Raw genomic sequence first — 23,383 nt, 5'->3', positions numbered from 1 at the left:
TCGTAGTTTGTGGACTAGCCTGTAAGGCACACTCGGCCGTCACTATTTTTGGAGTTCTCATTTGTTCTTACTTTAGCGTGTGAGATCTTTGTCGAACGTCATAACTTATTAAATCACGTAGAGGTACAAACAAGACCAGCAAACTGTTTCTGGGTAAGTGTACGCTGGCTTCTGACAAACACGGTAAAGCATAGCACTGTACTTACTCAGAGATGATATGCGAACAGGTCAAAGTTGTCGCTTTATTGGTGTATTGCTGAATTGTTCTAATTACCTTAGTGCGTATCTTTCTTTACTGCTATCTTTGGAACTATATTCTGATTGGTGGAAGATGGTTGCACCGCGGAAGGTGCAAAGTAGCTCGACGTAATAGTATGTTGCTGTGCGCGCTTTGTTTGAAAATGGAGGCGATGATGTTCTTATCATGAATGGGTCTATTTCGTCTGATATTGACATTGTCGACCATTTCTTCACAAGGCCTTAATTATGGTGTATAAATGTAAGATACTTCGAAATCATTCATACGCGGCGGTCCAGTGCATTGTGGGATGGTAATGGTGGGCGCGTGATTTTGAACAAATACAGAATGCCAGCTCCAGATACAGGTAAAGTGTTGTTACAGAGTTGAATATTTGTGGGGGGATATGTGTAGTACTCAGACTGACAGCATGTCACGTTATTGAAGGAACACTTCTGGTTGTGGCATCAACCTATTTCTGTACAGAGGTGGCTCAGAAATAGCCCCCACCCATCATTTCAATCTAGCGCTGAAATTTAGGTCTCACCCTATAGGTTAGAATATCATACTGAGCTAATGATGTGAGAAATTGGAATAATGTATGTTATCAGAAACTGAGTGTACAGTTACTCTGTAATTGCGAGAGCGACCTGTTAACGTCTTAATGGTTAATGTTTTTGCTTGACTGTAAGCAATATTTCAAATTTCCTGCCTTGCTGGCAGAAAATGGCGCGTCATTTAAGTTGTGGATCTGTGATTCTGCTACAGAAGTGTCAGTCATTGAGACATCAGCCTATAGATTTTTATTCACCTCGAAGAGTGTGCCTCCATATAAGGTAGTTATTATTGGGTTAAAGCCCGCTAGTTCATGTAGCTATCACTTCGCCAGCTTCACTTCTGACTGGCAGAAATGAATTTTAGGAACGAATCAAGACGTCCAGAGAACTCTTCCTCTCCATGTTAGCAAATATGTTCGATTTTATGAGTCTTGTGTGTTACACCATTTTTTTAAAATTTTTATTTACCATCGCTAAAACAAAATGTTAATGGAAATGCTCATAATTTTGTTTTGTAATGTACAGTTTATATATGAAACCTTTATCTTGTTTTCAGGAGGTACTGAAACCCCACCTGGGGCTAGAGCAATTGTTGAAGCTTTAGGCCTGGACGCTGGTGCTCTTGCAGATGGTGATCTCAGTGCTCTCACATATCAGCATTCAAATGATCAGTTTAATCCATCAGAGTTTGAAGCATTGGCCCATTTCCCACCAGAACTAGATTGTTTGAATTCTACTGTTGAAGTTGAAAGTTCGTTGGGTGATGCTCTGGATAGTGCTGGTGAAGTGCTAAGTGTAGAAGAAACAGTGGAATCTGTGGAAATTGTTACAAGTGTACATGACCCAAATGAAGTGCCCCATTCTCCAGGCTCTATCCTCCCAGATATTGTGGAAGAAGAATCTACTGATGATATGGACATCAATGACATGGGAATATCAGACTCACCTGAGGCTGATGCATTACAACTATCATCATCCTCCCATCACTTAGCCTCCTATGGAAACAGTTTGGCGTTTACGTCGTCACCTATGAATGCAAAAACTCCACAGGCTGGTTCATCAATAGTGGTGATACAGTCTCCTGTTGCATCAAGTACGTGTTTAACACCCACAAGTTTCTCACAAACACATGTTACAGTTAGTGGTGGACAAATTGTTGGAAAGATTGCAGGAATGTCAGGTAACGTACCCATTGGCACAATGCCTCAGTTCCAGCCAATAACTCAGACACTAGTGACAGCAAAGTCATCGGATGGTAATATAGTTCAGCTACGTCCAACAAATATGAACAGGCAAGCAGCTATGACATCTCCAACCAACTTTACCTCTTCAGCACTTCAGGGAATTAAACCTTTGCAAGCCACTGTCAAGAGACCAGCTGCTGCCACATCTGGACAGATAAGAAATGTAAATATGCACCAGAATTGTTTTTACAAACACTTTATTAGTTACAGTTTTGTATATTGTGAGGAAAAGTACCATGTTTATCTACATCATAGACATGGAGGGCTAATGTTAAATTTCCAGTTGGTTCACTGTGTGTGTTTACAAATGAGAAAGTGTGTAGTGTAGATACCTACAATTTCATGCTATTTAGTAAGAAGAAATTGTTTTGTGGGTCTTTTTTTTTTAATCAGCAGGTGTACTGAGCATAGATGCCCACATAGCTAGGTAGTAGATTATGCTAGTATTGGGAATTATTTTGTTACATTGTAGGGATGTTGATTTAAAACAGTAGTTCAGCAAATGTATTCCATATTTAATTTCACCGTATCAGCTTAAAACTGCATGCAGTAGAATTTTAAGACTCGTTTGTTGACTGGGATTGCTTTTTTACATTGAAGTATGACAGACCGCTCATTAAATTTCTAAATTTTACATGTAGTAGACTTTCTTATACATGTCACTGTAAGATGTTTTGGGATTACAGCAAGGGGTGTAGGCCTTTGTTACAAAAGCAAAGTCATGCAAGTTGTTATAAGACTTAAATAATGTATGTTGACAGGTTGTATACATAGATATTCTGAAAGCCCCTGTTAAGTGCACAGCAGAGGGTACATTCCATTGTGACATGTATTACAGTTTCTTACTGTTCCATTCGTGTATGGAATGCAGGGAAGAATAACTGCTTAAATGTAAACTGGATTGGTCAGTGTTTGACGTATTCAATATCATTCACTATCCTTGTGCAAATGGAGTACTAACTGAATGGGGAAACTATACAGGCACTCTATGGGTAAATGAGTAAGATCAGGACACGTACTCCAGAAACTGAATGTCTGGAATCTGCCAAAACTGGAATAATAAAAATGAAACGCAGATATACATTGACAAATATGAGAAAAACTAATAAAGGCCCTTGCACCATTAGTCTACCAACATGGTGTGCCGAAAATGTTGTGCTGCATGTAATAATGCCAACAAATGCAGTTAGTGTGTAGAAAGTGCATCACTTGCTGTGTGTTCACCAGTGACAATGTGTGATTCAATGCCAGGAATTGGTTTTTAGTGCCACCTATGTTACTGTAGTGACATTTCCTGTCATAACAGGCAGTTTGTCAGCACTGCTGCTCTTCCAAAGTAAGGGAATACTATGCTGTTAGAGGTGGTGACACACATTAAAGTATGATTGCACCACTCCACAGTGAGTATAATAGTGCTGAGGAACCTAATAGGTGCATAGAAACTCAGCTCTTGACATGTTACGGCCAAATGCTGGATGACCTTCTGAATATGTTGCAGGAAAGAACAGTTGTAAACATAATGCTGTTGGGAATAAGGCCATAGTGTGCCAACTGGCCCAGTCTGGAAGATGTATCTTAACTGTTGAATATATTCAGTTTTTTCTTCTTTAAGGAACTTATTGTAATCCAAACAATTGAGATATCAAGTGCTTGCACTGAGTTACTGTAATTTACCAAGGATCCAGACCACCATTGCTGCAATCTTGTTAATAACTACATCTTCAGTGTTGCATTTCTTTTTTGGGATATAACCTTTTTTACATTGTAAACTGGTTCACTGAAATTTCAGTGAGATATCCCACCAGCTGATAATCATTTATTAAGGTCTTCACATACATTGTCCTCATGAACTTTGAGGCTGAGAAGGAAGTGACTGTTGTGGAGTATTCATTGTGGAAAGATCCTTCTTTCATGACTCAGTTTCAAATTGTTCTGTCTCATATAGTTTAGCTCATCATCCATTTCAAAGTCAATTGGATGTAGACATTATTGTGTTGTACGACTATTTTATTTATTTTTTGTCGAAATGATGCAGAATCTGTTGATTCCTCTCTATGATGAAAGCATATATGAGCATCCTCATCCAGTCATAAACTAGCCTACTTTGGACTGAAGTGCTGTTATGGTGTTGAAGGCTGTTATATTACATGTTGTTGTCAGCAATTCATTGACATTGGTTGTAACTACTTAGGTGATAGTATATGGTAAGCAGTGAGAATTGCTGGATCTAATGGCTTCTTTCACCAGGAGCTACAAATTGACAACATTTTGTTTTGATATGGAGAGCACCAGAACAACTTTCAGTGATCTAACAATGTGAATTTTAAAGTTACTTACCAATGTTCATGTTCGCTTGTGAGTTGTGAAGCCTACAAATCTTAACATGAAAATACAATTGCCATAATAGATTGATGTATAGCATAGCCCGAGATACGCGTTCTCCAGTGCAATAACAGTACTTATGTGTTTTATTTCCAATTTTGCTGAAAGTTCAAGTGTCATCAGTCTTCTGACGGGTTTGATGTGGCCTGCGATGAATTCCTCTCTGCACACTTTGGAGGGCAGGAAAACATAGTAGAACAGATTCCAGCTAAATTTATTTACAAACCATAGAAAATTACAGAGGAGATTCTCAGTGGCTACCTTCATTTGACTCATAATTTGTTGTTGCCTTCCCAAAACTAACTGCGGAAACCCCTGCCAACAGCAACAGACAACAGCAAAGTCACTGCATTTCTACAACAACTTAGTTAAGTAGTGCTTCTAAAGCATTTCATTTATAACCCCCTAGGTTTTTTCAAACTTTACACCCAATTAAATTCCATAATGACTTTTTAACATTTTAGAAGCTGCAGGGACTTTTTTTCTACTGTACCACTAGGGGCCTAATTCACTGCTGAAATAACTGTGCCAATTTTCAAATCTATGCAATGCGGGGTAGTGACCCATCTTGGTAACCTGAACTTGTTTTGTAGTGTAATTAAACAGAGCAGTTAACCGCTCACTAGATGAAAGATCGGTACCCAAAGACTGGAAAGTTGCATAGGTCACACCAATATTCAAGAAAGATAGTTGGAGTAATCTGCTGAATTATAGACCCATATCAGTAACATCAGTATGCAGCAGGACTTTGGAACATATATTGTGTTCGAACATTATGAATTATATTGAAGAGAACAGTCTATAGACACACAGGCAACACACATTTAGAAAGCATTGTTCTTGTGAAGCACAACTATCTCTTTACTCACACAAAGTTTTGAGTGCAGTTGACAAGGGATTTCAAATTGATTCTATGGTTGTAGGTTTCCAGAAGGTTTTTGACACTGCACCACACGAGTGGCTTGTAGTGAAATTGCTTGCTTATGGAATATCATCTCAGTCATGTGGCTGGATTCGTGATTTCCTGTCACAGGGATCACAGTTCGTAGTAAGTGACGGAAAGTCAGCTAGTAAAGCAGCTACACACACACACACACACACACACACACACACACACACACACACACACAATTTAGGAGACAATCTGAGCAGCCGTATTAGGTTATTAGCAGGTGATGCAGTCATTTATCATCTAGTAAGTTAGATGACCAAAACAAGTTGCGAAATGATTTAGAAAAGATATTTGTATGGTGCAAAAATTGGCAATAATGGAAAGTGTGAGGTCATACTCATGAGTGGTAGACTGTGTATTGTTGGCAAAATACTCACAAGATGCGACACATCAATTAAAGAGACTGCATACACCATGTTTGTCTATCCTCTTTTGGAGTACTGCTGCGTGGTGTGAGATCCTTACCAGAAAGGGTTAACGGAGTATATTGAGAAAGTTCAAAGAAGAACGGTACATTTTGTATTATCCTAAAATGGAGAGAGTTTGTCACTGGCACGATACGGGATTGGAGATGGACATAATCAAAACAAAGGCATTTTTCGTTGTGGTGGAATCTCCTCATTAAATTTTAATCACCAACTTTCTGCTTCGAATTCGAAAATATTTCGTTGATGGTGGCCTACATAGAGAGAAACGATCATCGTAATAAAGCAGTGGAAATCAGAGATTGCTCGGAAAGATATGGGTGGTTTCCCCCCCCCCCCCCCCCCCCCCCCCCCCCTCCACTGTTCGCGATTGGAATAATAGAGAATTATTGTGACGGTGGTTCGCTGAACCCTCTGCCAGGAACTTAAGTGTGATTTGCAGAGTATCCATGTAGATGTACTTCGATTTTTTTTCCACATTAATTGAAATGACACTAAAGTGAAAGTATGTATTAATGTTAGCCTTAATGCATTCTTTTCAGTGATGTAAACTTTGTGTCAAATACAAGCATACTTTAGTACATTTGATATTTTTTGTAACTTTAAGGCTGATAACGTAGTAAATACATTAACTGAAAAGCTAATCTTTCACTAATTTTCTGACAGGGATACAGACAATGCACTGATAAATAATGTTTCCATTTCCTTTCATTGACTAACATATTCCTTGTGTCAACATGGGAAATGTCATGACAAAATTTTCTTAACAAGTTTGAAGAGACGTTTTGCTATGAGCCTAGCTTTCTGATCTTCATTGGTGTTACTTCTTTGCTCTAAACAAAAAGTTATCAGGACAGCAAGTTGCAAAATCATAGCTATTTTAGATCGGGAATAGTTGCTTGCTTGAGAATTCATTTCTCACATTTCCAGTCACTAATAAAATTGTTGTAGTACATGAATCTCAAAGGAAGCAGCTGAAACTTGGCAGATGATGATACAGGACCATTAAATGAATTACGTATAATTTACATTCTGTAAAGTTTTTTGCGATATCATTAACACTGATATCTACATCTATACTCCGCAAACCACCATGAGGTGCGTGGCAGAGGCTACGTCCCATTGTACCAGTTATTAGGGTTTCTTGCTGTTCTTTCATGTATGAAGTATGGAAAGAATGTCTGTTTGTGTGCCTCTGTGCATGCAGTAAATATTCTGATCCTATCTTCATGATCCCTATGTGAGTGATATGCAGCCGGTTGTAGTATAATCGTAGAGTAATTATTTAAACCCACTTCTTGAAACTTTGCTAATAGATTTTTTCAAGATAGTTTACATCTATCTGAAAGAGTCCTCCGGAACAGTTCCTCCAGTACCTGTGTGACACTATCCCATGGTTTAAACAAACATGTGACTATTCATTCTGCCTCCTGTAGAAGTTCAATATCCCATGTTAGTTCTATCTGGTACAGGCCCCACACACTTGAGCAATATTTTAGAACCGGTTGCGTAAGTTATTGACTGAACCTATGTGACATCCATTCAATATCCACAAAGTTTTGCACCCAGGTACTTCTATGAATTGACAGATTCCACCAGTGACTATTATAGCCATAGGATAATACATTTTTTCATTTTGTGAAATAGAAAATTTTCTGTTTCTGAACAATTAAAGCAAGTTGCCAATATCTGAAACACTTTGGAATCTTATCAATATCTGACCTAATATTTATGCATCTTCTGTCAGATAGTACTTATTATAGATGACTGCATCATCTGCAAAAATCCCAATTCTAGTACTGTTAATATTGTCTGCAATGTCATTAACAGCAGGGTGACCACAGGTTCTAGAAATCGGAGAATATCAGGGAATTTTAGGCACATCAGGAAAGTATCAGGGAAATTTAGGGAAAAGAGAGAGAGAGAGAGAGAGAGAGAGAGAGAGAGAGAGAGAGAGAGAGCTGGAAAAATCTTGTTTTTGTCTCAGTATACGAAATGGTTTGTTTACTGAGGTGTCGTACATTGTCGCTGGTTTATATGTTTGAAAGTGTGGACAATAAGAAGAAGAAGAAGATAATAATAGTGTCAATCGCTTGCAGTTTGATGCTATGTACTCGTATATTTTTCAAAAGAAAAATCACAAAATACCTGTAAAATAATAGATATAACACAGTGGATATTAATCAACAATAACGAACATAGAAGAATCAACATTTTATTGATAGTCACCTGCAGTGTTTGTTTACGCAATTCTTCCCCACCTTACACATTTCTTTCAAGAGGCCTACTTCTTCCTGAGGTTATTTCTGAAATCAGTGAAGGGATTTTAAGTCTATCTTGAGATTCCAAGAAAATAAGTATTTTCGTCACCAAATGTGTTTCGTTTTATTGAAATAAAAAACATCAGTGGTCATAATGAAACACGCATACCATTTAGCTTGCTTTCTCCATCTAAAAACAGTTCATTACATAAGACGTTGGTGTTAGTACTTTAGATTATTGCTCACACAGGAAATGCCATCTACGTGCAAGTTCTTTTTGAGATTTCCTCATTTGCACTATTTTAACTTACCTTGACATCTCATAATTTGTCCAGGAAAATTCATAAACTTGTCTGGAAATATCAGGGAATTCCATTTGTGGAAACTTATGGCAACCATGAATATACAACATGAACAACAAGGGTCCAACACACTTCCCAAGGGCACACCCAAAGTTCTCTCTCCATCCAAGATAACATGTTGTGTCCTCCATACCGAAAAGTCCTCAGTCCAGTCAGAAATTTCACTTGATATCCCATATTGTCATACTTTTGCAATAAGTGTAGGTGTGGTACGGAATCAAATGCTTTTTGGAAATCAAGAAATACTACATCTACCTGATTGCATTGATCCAAAGCCTTCAGTGTCTCATGTGAGAAAAGTGCGAGTTTGATTTCACGTGATAAATGGTTTTCAAAATCCATGGTGGTTGGCATTGAGGAGGTCATTCTGTTCAAGATACCTCTTTGTGTTTGAGCTCAGAATACATTCTAAGATTCTACATCAAATCGATATCAAGGATATTGGACAGTAGTTTTGTGGATCACTTCTACTTCCCTGCTTGTAGACAGGTGTGATCTGTGCCTTTTTCCAATAACTGGGCACAGGTTTTGTTTGAGGGATCTATGATAGATTGTAGTTCGAAGAGGAGCTAACTCAGTCGCAAATTCAATATAGAATCTGACAGGGATTCTTAGAGCTTTGTTCAGTTTTAACAATTTCAGCTTTTCCTCAACACTGCTGATACTAATACTCATTTCATTCGTCTTCTCAATGGTACATGGATCAAATTGGGGCAAGTCTCCTGGGTTGGAAATGGAGTTAAGCATTTCTGCTTTTGTTTTGCTACCCTCAATTTCAGTTCCAGTCTCATTCATTAGGGCCTGGACGCTATCTTTGGTGCCACCAACAGCCTTTACATATGACCAGAATTTCTTTGGATTCTGACCGAGCGAGGTGGCGCAGTGGTTAGCACACTGGACTCGCATTCGGGAGGACAACGGTTCAATCCCGGGTCCGGCCATCCTGATTTAGGTTTTCCGTGGTTTCCCTAAATCGCTTCAGGCAAATGCCGGGATGGTTCCTTAGAAAGGGCACGGCCGATTTCCTTCCCCATCCTTCCCTAATCCGAGCTTGTGCTCCATCTCTAATGACCTCGTTGTCGACGGGACGTTAAACAGTAATCTCCTCCTCCTCCTCCTCTTTGGATTCTGTAAAAGATCATTTGACACTATTTTGCTACGGTTCTCGTTGAAAGCATCTTGCATTGCTATCTTGACAGCCAAACATATTTCATTTAGCATCTCTCTATCTACAACTCTACAGTTTGTTTTACACCTATTATGCAGTAATTTCTGTTTCCTTAGAAGTTTCTTTACACTGACATATTGATGGACTTTGGTAAAAGTACTGCTTTTTGTTAAGAAACAGTTCAAGGAATTCATTAGGTAAATAAATTGACACTGCCACCATTTGCCGTGTACTACAAGAATAATGAAGTATTAAAAAAGTACAACTGATAAGTTGTGTAGTTAGAGGTCCAGTTAAAATTTGAAGTTCCGAGTCTGGTTGTGGGTAGGAGATACCAATTAATATTTTAAAACAGAGCTTCCTTTTGTGTATAAGTTGCGCAGTTTGTGTACATTGTTTGGTGGAGGATACCATGTCCACTCGTCTACTAATCATTTTCTTTCCTGTTCCACTCGCAAACAGAGCAAGGGAAAAATAACTGTCTTAAGTATGAGCCCTGATTTCTAGTATCTTCAAGACCCTTATGCGAAATGTATGTTGATGGCAGCAATATTGTTGTGCAGTCATCTTCAAAAGCCTGCTCTAATATTCTCAGTGGTGTTCCTTGAAACGAATGTCATATTCCCTTCAGGAATTCCCATTAGAGTTCCTGAAGCATCTCCGTAACACTTTAGTGTTGTTTGAACCTGTGTTGTTGTTGTGGTCTTCAGTCCAGAGACTGGTTTGCGCAAGCTCTCCATGCTATTCTATTCTGTGCAAGCTCCTTCATCTTCAAGTAACTACTGCAACCTACATCCTTCTGAATCTGCTTGTGTATTCATCTCTTGGTCTCCCTCTATGATTTTTACCCTCCATGCTTCCCACCAGTATTAAATTGGTGATCCCTTGATGCCTCAGAACTTGTCCTTCAAACCAATCCCTTCTTCTAGTCAATTTGTGCCACAAATTCCTAATTTCCCCAGTTTTTTTCAGTACCCCCTCATTAGTTATGTGATCTACTCATTTAATCTCCAGCATTCTTCTGTAAAATCACATTTCGAAAGGATCTCTTTACTTTTTGCCTAAACTCTTTATTGTCCATGTTTCACTTCCATACATGGCTACACACCATACAAATGCTTTCAGAAAAGGCTTCCTGACCATTAAATCTGTACTCAATGTTAACAAATTTCTCTTCTTTAGAAACACTTTCCTTGTCATTGCCGGTCTACATTTTATATCCTCTTTACTTCGACCATCATCAGTTATTTTGCTCCCCAAATAGCAAAACTCCTTTACTACTTTTATTTCAGTGTCTCATTTCCTAATCTAATTCCCTCAGCATCACACGACTTGGACTACATTCCATTATCCTCGGTTTGCTTTTGTTGATGTTCATCTTATATCCTCCTTTCAACTGTCCATTCCGTTCAAATGCTCTTCCAGGTCCTTTGCTGTCTCTGACTGAATTACAATGTCTTCGGCGAACATCAAAGTTTTTATTTCTTCTCCATGGATTTTAATTCCAACTCCGAATTTTTCTTTTGTTTCCTTTACTGCATGATCAATATACAGATTGAATAACATTGGGGACACGCTACAAGCCTGTCTCACTCCCTTCCAAACCACTGCTTCCCTTTCATGCCCCTTGCCTCTTATAACTGCCATCTGGTTTCTGTACAAATTGTAAGTAGCCTTTCGCTCCCTGCCGCTATCAGAATTTGAAAGAATAATCCAGTCAACCTTGTCAAAAGCTTTCTCTGAATATATAAATGCTAGAAATGAAGGTATGCCTTTCCTTAATCTATATTCTAAGATACAGTCATAGGGTCAGTATTGCCTCACATATGCCTACATTTCGAGGAGTACAAAGTGATCTTACCCGAGGTTGGCTTCTACCAGTTTCTCCGTTTGTCTGTAAAGAATTGGTGTTAGTATTTTGCAGCCGTGACTTATTAAACTAATAGTTTGGTAATTTTCACATCTGTCAGCACCTGCTTTCTTTGGGATTGGAATTATTATATCCTTCTTGAATAGGGTATTTCACCTGTCTCATACATCTTCCTCACCAGATGGTAGAGTTTTGTCATGGCTGGCTCTCCCAATGCTGTCAGTAGTTCTCGTGGAATGTTGTCTACTCCTGGGGCCTTGTTTCAACTTAGGTCTTTCAGTGCTCTGTCAAATTCTTCACAAATTATCATATCTCCCATTTCATCTTCATCTACGTCCTCTTCAATTTCCATAATATTGCCCTTGTGTAGATCCTCTATATACTCCAACACTTTTCTGCTTTCCCTATTTTGCTTAGGACTGGTTTTCCATCTGAGATCTTGATATACCTACAGGTGGTTCTCTTCTCCAAAGGTCTCTTTAATTTTCCTGTAGGCAATATCTATCTTACCCCTAGTGGTATATGCCTCTACATCCTTGCATTTGTTCTCTAGCCATCCCTGCTTAGACATGTTGCACTTCCTGTCGATCTCATTTTTGAGTGTTTTGTATTCCTTTTCGCCTGCTTCATTTACTGCATTTTTATATTTTCTCCTTTCATCAGTTAAATTCAATCTCTCTTCTGTTATGCAAGGATTTCTACTAGGCCTCATCTTTTTACCTACTTGCTCCTCTGCTGCTTTCACTATTTCATATCTTAAAGCTGCCCATTCTTCTTCTACTGTATTTCTTTCCCCTGTTCTTGTCAATCATTCATTAATTCTCTCTCTCTCTCTCTCTCTCTCTCTCTCTCTCTCTCTGAAACACACTACAACCTCTGGGTCTTTCAGTTTATTCAGGTCCCATCTCCTTAAATTACTACCTTTTTGCAGTTTCTTCAGTTTTAATCTACAGTTACGAATCCCAATTCAGTTTTACAAAGAGTACTTCATTGTGCTGGCCCCTTATGTAGTTCGCATTTATCGCAAATCTCTCGCCCGGCACCAAGTCTCAAGCAACTGGAAGAAAACTCATGTGACTTCTGTGCTTGTATAGAAGAAGATAAAATGTAGGCAAGGTCCACATCTGCCCCTGGAAATGTCTTACAATTTAAAACCTGGTTCCTAAATGTGTCCTATCATTGTATGTGAGGCGAAAAGTGAAAAGGGACCTCTTGTCGAAAATTTAGGACTTTGAGTTTTAGTTTTTACATTTGGCATTAAATTCTGAACAACCTGTAAAAATTATTTTATTTGTATCTCTAAATTTGAGGAAGTTATGGCAGGTTGAATATTAATGACATAAAAGAGGCGTTTTGAGATATGGGCTTTTAAAGTTTCACTTTATTATTATTGTTTAGCTATACATATTTAAGAAACAAATTCTGCGTCTATATTACACTTAAAATGTCCTTCGTCAAGTCGTTTTGAGTTTTTTAAATTAACACTTCACAATAAGTGGATTACTCCCTCTTACCTATATTACATCAGAGTGTAAATACATTTGAAAGCAAATAAATTGGCCCCTTGAGAAAAATATAGCAAGCCCTGTGCTTATTTTTTTGGCATAATATTTATATTTTTACACTACGTTATGGCATCTTTTGGATCAAATTTTGATTCTGGAGCAATTAATGGGACTAGAACCACAAGAAATTGGAATTTACAAGAGTTTCTGGTTCACGTTCTGAGCCTACTTCGGGACACAGAATGTCTTTGTAGTTCTCTTTGCAGTAGGTCCTGATGTTTTTAAAAAGGTACTCTTTTTGTTGTCTTGTCATCCCTGGAGGAATTACTGCAGCAGGAAACCCAGTGGGCCCACTGCCATTGGGGAAGATGCGGTACACAAATTCATTTCCATCGATGTCCAATTTGCAATGTACTCTACCTTTGTAGCTAACGTTGAACTCAAAGTGGTTGTATTTAGGTATGTGAGGTACTTTGTTAGCATTACTATCCTTCAAAAAATTTAGCCAGTCATATCTATTCACAGCAACTTCGCCTATTTCATTTCCAACAGCAACAGCTGAGTTAACATGTGTCGTAGGTGTAGATTTCTCAATGCAGTCAGTGAATACTTGTATGGAAGAGATATAGGTGACCCTAAATCTTTTCTTTAAAAGTCCAAATGCCCAGTCACCTGCAAATTTCGTGTGACCTACTGACATGAATGACAAAACAATTCTCTTATTTTTGTTATTATTGATTCTCAAAGCAAGATATTCTAGTAAGATATTGCTCTTGTTCTGACCTACACAATTGTCAGCATGAATGAACATTGTCTCTTCTCCATGACTGTTGTTTTCCAAGTAGTTGTGGAAAAGACTGACAACAACGTTGGATCCCTTTGTTGTTCCTACACTTTCTGGGAGTAGTTAGTTTACTTGTTTGTTCAGAGTCTCACACATAACCCCAAATATTCCTATTCTGAATGGTACCAAGAAATAAATAGATCCAGGCTGCAACGGGTTACTGGGTATGTGAACCTGCTGGGCCATGTCAAAACTGTAGTGTACACAATTTCTATCACCATCTTCTAAATTTTCCTTAGTCTTTTTGATAGTTTCCTTATAAAGCTTTCTTTTGTAACAATAGTTTCCATTTTAGTTTCTTCAGGCACTGAAGCCATTGCAGTTCCTGAAGTGAAATGCCTTGTGCAAAATGCACAAAGATCTGATTTGGGCGTCATGACAACTATTTCTGGGCAAATCTCCTTTGAAATATTACAAAACACTCTACTTGGTACTGGTTTTATGGGCATATCATTTGTAAAGGAAGCCATGTAAGTTTCAAAAATTTTGGCTTTATATCACTTGAAGGTAGAAGTTTGAAATTTGCATTATACTGAGTGCTACTTCTGCCTGGTAAAATTATGGCATGTTGTTCTGCGTAATTGTGTAAAAACCTTACAACAAACTCTGAATCAGAAAAAGAAGTTACATTCTTAGGAAGTTTTCTTGCATTACCATGAGCTTTGACAATCAATCCTGTATCATTATACATTTTTGTTAGGCGCTTTAGTCTTTTAATTTTAATATTGTTGGAAAACATGTAAGTGTTTTTACAAACATGCCGACCTTTTACTAAGTATTTACTTCGTGGTTGTTTCCTCTCAGTTTGTACTTTATGTTTACGAGCTGTCAAATAAGAATCTGAAACTACACACTGCTATGGGCCTAAAATTACTTGATCTAATGTGTTGACATTGTTCTCATAATGATCAATCTCAGCACATTCACGACACATTTCCAAACATTCATCAACTGAATAGTAATTGCAACATTCTTCTTTGCACCCGCAACCCGCTTTTAAAAACTCTGAAACGAGAGCATGGTCTCTGTCGGCATCAAAAGAGTCAATTAAATTTATGCAGTCATCAGTTATGACCAGGTCAAAGTCTTCAGCACCATCATTCTCATCTACAACTTGATCACTGTTAACATTTCGTTCTATTTCTATAACAACATTATCAATGACATTATTGTTGTTACCTAAGGCTTCGTTTAACTTCGGAATGTCTAGTAATAAAGAAATATCAGATAGGTTAACTGACTCATCACTTAATTCGTCACTACTTGGCATTCTTTCAAAAAAGTAATCTTGAAATACTTCATAATCTTCATCACATAGATCACCACCAACACCAATATCGTTTAGTGCTTTCACAATTCTATCTTCACACATTGCGTATTTTAAACTAAGCAAGCTGTAAACACGAATTTGTAACGTCAGCTGTCGGCTGTTCTTTAAGGGCTACCAACTATACATTGACAAAATCTGTAGTCATTTGCAAAAATAAGACCACGTGTGTTGTTTGGCATTATTGAAATCACAAAACTGTTTTCTTTTATACGAAATTACTCTGAGCTCATTAAAATGCTTCTAAAATTTAAGAGATGCTATTTTGTGAAGTATTGCATGTATAGCTGCAATATTTAGAAAAGGGACCTCTTGTCGAACCAATGTTATTTCCCCATAACGACAATAGGTCCCTTTTCTGAAGACTGACATCGATTGCTTTTAATGATGTAATTGACTCTTGTTGCATTCAAACAAGTTTCAAATCAATATGAGCATGTACAGAATGAAGTAAGCTATTATAGTGTACAAAAAACGAAAATCTATATTTTACACATTGTTGAATTGTTTTTCTTGTTCTGATAATTTTACTCTTCCGACAGGAGGTCCCTTTTCGCTTTCCGCCTCACATATAATCTATCTATCTGAAGCCTTCCAGTGTCTCCAGGCCTCTTCCACATATACAGCCTTCTTTCATGATTCTTAAACTAAGTGTTAGCTATGATTGGGTTTTGCTGTGTGCAAAATTTTACCAAGCGGTTTCTTCCTTCATTCCTTACCCCCAGTACATATTCACCTACTACTTTTCCTTCTCTTCCTTTTCCTATTATCAAATTCCAGTCCTCCATGACTATTGAACCTACCAATAACAAATCTAGCAGCCCACCTCTGAACTGCTTTGATGTCTTCCTTTAATCTGACCTGGTGTGGACACCAAACACATGAGCAGTACTCAAGATTAGATCACACTACTGTCCTATATCCAGTCTTCTTTACAAACAAACCACACTTTCCTAAAATTCTCACAATAAACCGAAGTTAACCATTTGCCTTTGCTACCATAATCCTCACATGCTCGTTCCGTTTCGTATCGCTTTGCTGATATTTAGATGATGTGATTGTGTCAAGCAGGACACTGCTAACACAATATCTTAATATTATGCGTTTCTTTTTCTTACTCATCTGCGTTAACTTGCATTTTCCTCCATTTAGTGCTAGCTGCCATTCATCAAGCCAACTAGAAATTTGGTCTAAGTCATCTTGTATCCTCCTGCAGTCACTCAACTTTGGCATCTTCCTGTAAATCACAGCATCATCAGCAAACAACCACAGATTACTGCCCACTCTGTCCAACAGATCATTTATATATACAGAAAATAATAGTGGTCCTACCACACTTCCCTGTTCACTGCTAATGATACCCACTGGGATTTATTACTTAAGAAGTTTCGAGCCACTCACATATCTGGAAATCTATTCCATATGGTCATACCTTTGTTAATAGTCTGGCACTGTGTCCCACACTTTTCAGGAACCTAGTAATATGGAATCTACTTATTGTCCTTCATCCATATTTCACAGTATATTGTGTCAGAAAAGGGCAAGCTGAGTTTTCTAAAACTGTGATGATGTGTGAACATAAGCTTCTTGGTATCAAGAACATTTATGGTATTCCAATGGAGAATGTTACAAGACTCTGCAGTGAACTGATTTTAAGGATACTGGTCAGTAATTTTGCAAGTCCATCATTTTATTCTTCTTCTAGGCTATACCTTCTACTTCTATACGAGTACAGAAATCACCTGCGTGTTTTTTATTTTTTCCCAGTTGCTTTAGACTCTGTGCTGGGTGAGAGATTTGTGATAAATGCAAACTAAGTGAGGGGCCGGTGCAGTGAAGTACTCTTTGTAAAACCGAATTGGGATTCCATGGACATGACTACTTATTTGTTTTCAATCCTTTCAGTTGCTTCCCTATGCCAGGGATGCTTATTATGATGTCCATGTGGGACTGGGTACAATAGTCAAACAATGGTTTGTTTGTTATTATTCTCCTGCATGAATGATTTCTTAAATGCTAAATTTAGAACTTCAGCCTGTGATATGCTGTCTTCAACTGCCACACCAAACTGGTAAACGGTTGACTGGACGGAAGACTTAGACCAGAATTTTCTTGGGTTCTCGGCCTTACCTATTCCTAAGGTATGATAATGGATTTGTTGTTTGCCTCGCGCTTAGAACTTTCCACAGATGCATGAATCGCTACTAACCTTTGCCTGTTATCATTTGCACATTCTCCTTTGAACCAAGAGTGCAACAGTCTTTGCTTCCTCGGCAGTTTCCAAGTTTCGTTGTTAAACCGTGGTGGGTCTTTTCCATCTTAATCCACTTGCTTGGCACAGTGCTCCCAATCGCAATTAACAACTTGTTTCCCCCCAGGGGGTCCACAACTCTTTTGTGGATACATGAGTGGCGAGCATGGGGCCCCGAGCTATTGCAGCCTTCCTTCTTTCCAGGGTTGCATTTCCTTCCCCTTCCCCTTCTTTCCTCTCCCTGCGCCTTCCCCCTCGCCCTCTCCTCTCCCTCTCTTGGTGTCCTTGCTTATCTTGGCCCCCACTATCCTCCTGGTAATGTTGGTTTTGCAATTTAGCTTTGTTGCGTAATCACCTCCTCCTTTTGGCAGTCCCTGGTCCCCCACTGGGGTTTGACCTCCATTACTAAATTTCTCTTCCGTAGTGTGAGCCATTTGGTGAAGAGCACCTTACCTAGTGTCTCCGATGTGTGCCCTCCTCGTTCATTCCACCTTTTCTTTCACGTCGTTGTCTGATGCTCGGGTGCATAGCCAGCACGGTAGCCAGCCCGTGTGGTGGGGTCGCTATGTACCCTTTTGGTTGAGCCCCCTGAACACACAGGGATCACACTTCTGATACCTGAGCTGTGACCTCCTCATGCAAGCCTTGGCGTGGTTGCTCGTCATCCTGGAGCATCGGAACTCCCAGCAATAGCCGCCATGCCAGATGGCCCTTGCTGTGGCTGCGTGGTGCCCGTGAGAGAGTGGGTGGTATCAGGGCGGACGCTATGCAAATGAAACGCATACGGGTCCAGAACTCTGGCCGTTCTTCCGCGGCCGTCTCTCTGCATGGAACTGATTCTTCTAGTGCTGCTTCTCCTGCCCCTTCGACCTTCTCTTCCATGGCTACCCCCTGGGAAGAGGGTCAGGCCCGTCGGCTAGGGGCAAAGCCTTTCCCCCGCTATCTGGTTTGCACCAGGACTGATGGGGATACTTTCACCAATACCGAACCTTTATTCTTTGTGGAACACATTGAAGACAAGTTTGGCGAAGTGAACTCCCTGAGCAAGATGCGGTTGGGTTCGTTGCTGATCAAAACTACTTCAGCTTCCCAGTCTGTGGCCCTTCGTGCCTGTACCTATCTTGGCACAATTCCTGTGTCCATTACCCCCCCCCCCCCCCCCCACCAGTCTCTAAATATGGTTCAAGGTGTGATTTTTTCACAGGGACCTCATCCTTTAAACTGATGAGGAACTTTGGGACAATCTCGGACGGTGGGGTGTTCACTTTGTTCGGCGTGTTCAGAAGGGTCCTACGCACAATCACATTTATACTGGTGCCTATATCCTGGCCTTTGAAGGGGATACCCTCCCTGAGAAAGTAAAGTTTATGGTTTATCAATGTGATGTGAAGCCGTACATCCCGCCTATGAGGTGTTTTAAGTGCTTGCATTTGGACACGTCTTCCCGCTGTTCGCAGGCCCATCTCTGTTGTGACTGTGGATGTCCGCTCCATGAGGGGAGTCCCTGTGTTCCCCCTCCTGTGTGTGTTAATTGTCATGGCAATCATTCTCCACATTCACCAGATTGCTCAGTATATAAGAAGGAAAAGAAGTGCTGCTCTCCCTCCCCAGCTGGAGAAGTGTCCCACTCCTTCGGCGTCTGCCGGTCAAGGGCGCCCCTCCTGGGGTGCCCCTTCCCGGCACCTTCCAGGCCACGAGAACCGCGGTCTGTCGGCCCCCACGTTGCCCAATCTCTTTCTGTTCCCAATCTTGCTGCAGCTGGCTCCTTTATGCCACATACCCCTCCTCGATCTCAACCAGAAAAGAAGAAGAAACATAATTCCCGGGACAAAGAGCCTCTGGTGTCACCAGAGGTCCCATCCCCGGCTTCGCAACCAGATTCTGACCTGTCGTTCATGGATGTTGCCCCCTCCTTGTCGGTGACGGGTGGTGACCCGGCGGTATGACTGGCTTTAGCCTGTTCAACCCCCATTTAAATCGTCGTTCTGTGGTTATCCAATGGAATTGTAATGGATACTACCGTCACCTTCCGGAATTGAAATCCCTTATTTCGTCTTACTCTGCAGCTTGTGTGGTTCTACAGGAATCTCATTTTACTGATGATCACTCATCGACCCTCTGTGGGTTCTGTGTTTTCTGTCGAAATAGGGTCGGACCCCTTCGGGCTTCTGGTGGCGTTTGTACGTTGGTCCGTACAGACATTGCAAGTACATGGATTCCTCTTCAAACTACATTGGAAGCAGTTGCTGTTAGGGTCCACCTGGACTCTGAGGTCACGGTTTGCAATCTTTATCTCCCCCCTGACAGGACTCTTACACCTGCTGCCTTAACTGCCCTTCTTCAGCAACTTCCTCCTCCCTTCCTCTTTCTCGGGGATTTTAATGCTCATCATCCCTTGTGGGGCAAAGCATTTCCATCTAGACGAGGTCTTCACTTAGATCAGTTTATTACAGACCACGACTTGTGCCTTCTTAACGATGGCTCCCCTACTCATATCAGTGCCGGTCATGGTACCTTTTCTGCCACTGATATTTCTCTTTCTTCTCCCCCTCTCCTCCCTTCATTACACTGGTCGCCACATGACGAACTTTGTGATAGTGACCATTTCCCGTTGATTCTCTCTCTCTCTCTCCCTTCCCGCTCCCCGATGGATAGGTTACTTCGTTGGTCTTTCCAACGTGCCGATTGGCCGCTATACACTGCACAGGTCGTTTTTTCTCCCTCTTTGTCGGGTTATGTTGATGACGTCTTACGTGACGTGTCTGACGTGATTGTTCGCGCTGCTAGCCTTGCTGTACTGCGCTCATCTGTACCATTTTGTAACCGGCAAGTCCCGTGGTTATTATCTTTAAATGCCTTTGCGCTATAGCCCGTTATTTAATCAAACAGAGCAAACGGATATGTTGGGAATGATTTGTTTCTTCCCTCGGTTCTACTGTCCCTATGTCACGGGTATGGGCTACACTTCGCTCTCTCTAAGGTTGACATCGGAAGTCCACCCTCCCAGGCCTTCGCCTCCCAGATGGCCTTTGTACGGACCTGTTGATTCTTGCAGAACATCTTGCGACCAATTTTGCAATGGCATCAGCATCAGCCTCCTATCCGGCTTCTTTCCTTCACCAGAAACAGCGGTCTGAAGCTTCCACCTTATGTTTTACCCCTTGTCAGTCAGAATCTTACAACGAACCTTTTACTGAATGGGAATTTCTTTCAGCACTTTCTTCTTCTCCTGATACGGCCCCTGGCCCAGACTCCATTCATAACCAACTGCTTCAACATCTCAGTGCTCCACAATGGCAACATCTTCTCCTGGTGTTTAACTGTATCTGGCTCCAGGGTGACTTCCCTTCTCAGTGGAGGGATAGCATCGTGGTTCCTGTCCTTAAGCCTGGTAAGAACCCCCTATTTGTTGACAGCTATCGGCCAATTAGGTTGACCAATGTTGTTTGCAAGTTACTTGACCGGATGGTAGCCCGTCGGCTGAATTGGGTCCTCGAATCTCGGGATCTATTGTCCCCTTACCAGTGTGGCTTCCGAGAGGGACGGTCTCTGATCGATCGTTTACTTCGCTTGGAATCTGCAGTTTGGCAAGCTTTTTCCCAGCGCTGCCATTTGGTTGCAGTATTTTTTTGACCTTCGTAAGGCCTATGACACGGCCTGGCGCCATCACATCTTACTTAGACTTCATCAGTGGGGTCTTCGAGGCCCACTCCCGGTTTGTATCTGCCAGTTCCTGTCCCGTCGGTCATTCATGGTTTGGGTTGGTACTGTTTTTAGTTCTCCATGGACCCAGGAGATGGGCATCCTGCAGGGTTCTGTCTTGAGTGTCCTTCTTTTCCTCATTGCTATCGATGGACTTGTGGCCGCTGTCGGCCCTTTGGTCGCCCCTGCCCTGTATGTGGATGATTTCTGCATTTGGGTTAGTTCCTCTTCGATGGCCTCTGCAGAGCGGCAGCTCCAGGGAGCTATGTGGCGTACCTCTGCATGGTCCCTCTCACACGGGTTTCAATTCTCTCCATTAAAATTGCGGGTGGTCCACTTCTGTTGCCGTACTACGATCCACCCTGATCCAGAGCTCTATCTCGATGCACAATGACTGCCTGTGGTCCCACAGTTTCGTTTCCTGGGTCTTCTTTTTGACAACAAGCTCACTTGGCTGCCCCATATCAGACTTCTGAAGGTAGGATATTTCTGTAAACTCAATGTCCTTCGCTTCCTTGCCCACTCCTCTCGGGGTGCGGACCGTCCCGCCTTCTCTGTATTTATCGTGCTCCTTTCACACTGCACATGCTGGATCCAGTCCACCATCGTGGTAAACGTTTGGCCACAGGTGCCTTCCATACTAGCCCTGTTGATCGTCTCCTGGTTGAAGCTGGGATCCCCCCCTTTCTGTTTGGTGGTCCCAGCTTCTGGTGTCTTATGTACTTGCTGTCCATTTCTCTCCCACTCATCCTTCCAATTTTATCCCACCTGATTCCCGCCCTCGGGCGGGTTTACCGGTTGGGGTCCGCCTTGCGTCTCTTTGCCGTGATTTTCATCTTCCTTCTTTGTCCTGTCTTCCTCGCTCCCTCCCCTCCATCCCCCCCCCCCCACCCCCCCTTGGTTAGTTACTCGGCCTCTACTTCGGATGCTGTTGTTTTTTACACTGATGGCTCTAAATCTGCTGATCATGTGGGATATGCCTTCACGTCCTCCGTTGGAATGGAAAATCATCTGCTGCCACCTACATGTGGAGTGTTTACTGCGGAATTGATGGCAATTTCCCAGGCCCTTACCTTTATTAAACAGTCCCAACACAACTGTGTTTTGTTATGTACGGACTCAATAAGTGACTGTCTGGCTATTGACCGGTGTTTTTCGCGCCATCCCTTGGTCTCTGCCATCCATGACCATCTCGCTGATATTCACCGTGCTGCTTGTTCCGTTGACTTTCTTTGGGTCCCTGGCCATGTATCCCGGATAATGAGCTCGCTGATCGTTTGGCTGGGGGAGCAGTCACTTACCCCCCGTTTTCTGTAACCCCTCCTGCAGCGGATGTATGGCTTCACATCAAATCCCACTTCGCACAATCATGGGCCAACTCTTGGGAGGCTACTTCCCTGTCTAATAAATTTCGTGCGGCTAAGGTGACACCAGGCCCATGGCGTTCTTCCTTTCGCCTCTTCCGAAAGGACTTGACCACACTGTGTCGTCTCCGCATTGGCCATACCAGGCTGACCCATGGTTTTCTTTTGCGTGATGAGCCACCCCCACTTTGTGGTTGTGGAGCCTTCCAGTCAGTAGCCCACATTTTGGTTGAATGCCCCCTTCTTTTAGCTCTGCGTGCTAAGTACAGACTCCCCCGCACTTTACCTTTGATGTTGGCTGACGATTCCCGGATGATCTACCTGGTTCTCGGTTTCCTCTGGGAAAGTGTTTCTTATTCTCAGTTCTAAGGTTTTTAATCTCTCTCTGGTGTTGGGGCAGAGCGGTGAGTGTTGGGGTGTCTCCCACTGCAAGCCATGTTTGGAGATTCCCGACTCCCCTCCCTGGCCATGATAGTCTTTTCTTCCCCTTTTACTCTGTTTTTATCATTTTTTAGGGTTGGTTAGTCTCATTTTCTCATACGCACTTCTACATTTTAGCGGTTGCACCTTTTAAGTCACAGGTGTCTTGCCTCTGCTGCTTCAGAGGTGGGATGTTTCCTGCCTCTAGAATAGCGTTGGGTTCGCTCTCTTGCTGACTTACCTCATTTTGTTTTTATCATTGACAACATGACTGCCCTTTTACATTTTTTAGCCTTTTGCCTTTTATCGTTCTGACTTTTCTGAGATGAGATGTCACACTATCGGAATGGAACACACTTGAAACAAGGGACTGATGACCTTGCTGTTTGGTCCCTTCAACCCCAACCAACAACAACAACAACAACAACAACAATAACCTGTTCAAACTTTTCCCATAATTACTCTGTGTCCGCCTTGCTGGAACTAAGTGATGTCAGTTCAGTGCCTAAGT

At 41.3% G+C, this 23,383-nt stretch overlaps 1 protein-coding gene across 1 annotated transcript in view; it reads left to right on the top strand.

Moving 5' to 3' along the window:
- The first annotated feature begins 331 nt into the window (after nucleotides 1–331).
- LOC126457604 (protein lin-54 homolog) overlaps nucleotides 332–23,383 on the top strand; it is a 275,865-nt gene continuing 252,813 nt past the window's right edge. Inside the window, exons 1-2 of the mRNA XM_050094052.1 lie at nucleotides 332–605; nucleotides 1,352–2,202. Of these exons, the coding sequence (XP_049950009.1) occupies nucleotides 587–605; nucleotides 1,352–2,202 (870 nt within the window). The 5' untranslated portion in view covers nucleotides 332–586. The remainder of the gene's footprint in view (nucleotides 606–1,351; nucleotides 2,203–23,383) is intronic.

This window comes from Schistocerca serialis, chromosome 2, assembly GCF_023864345.2.
Source record: "Schistocerca serialis cubense isolate TAMUIC-IGC-003099 chromosome 2, iqSchSeri2.2, whole genome shotgun sequence".
Lineage (NCBI taxonomy): Eukaryota > Metazoa > Arthropoda > Insecta > Orthoptera > Acrididae > Schistocerca > Schistocerca serialis.
Note: the sequence above shows the minus strand (reverse complement) of the source record. Positions and strands in the feature narration are given on the sequence as shown.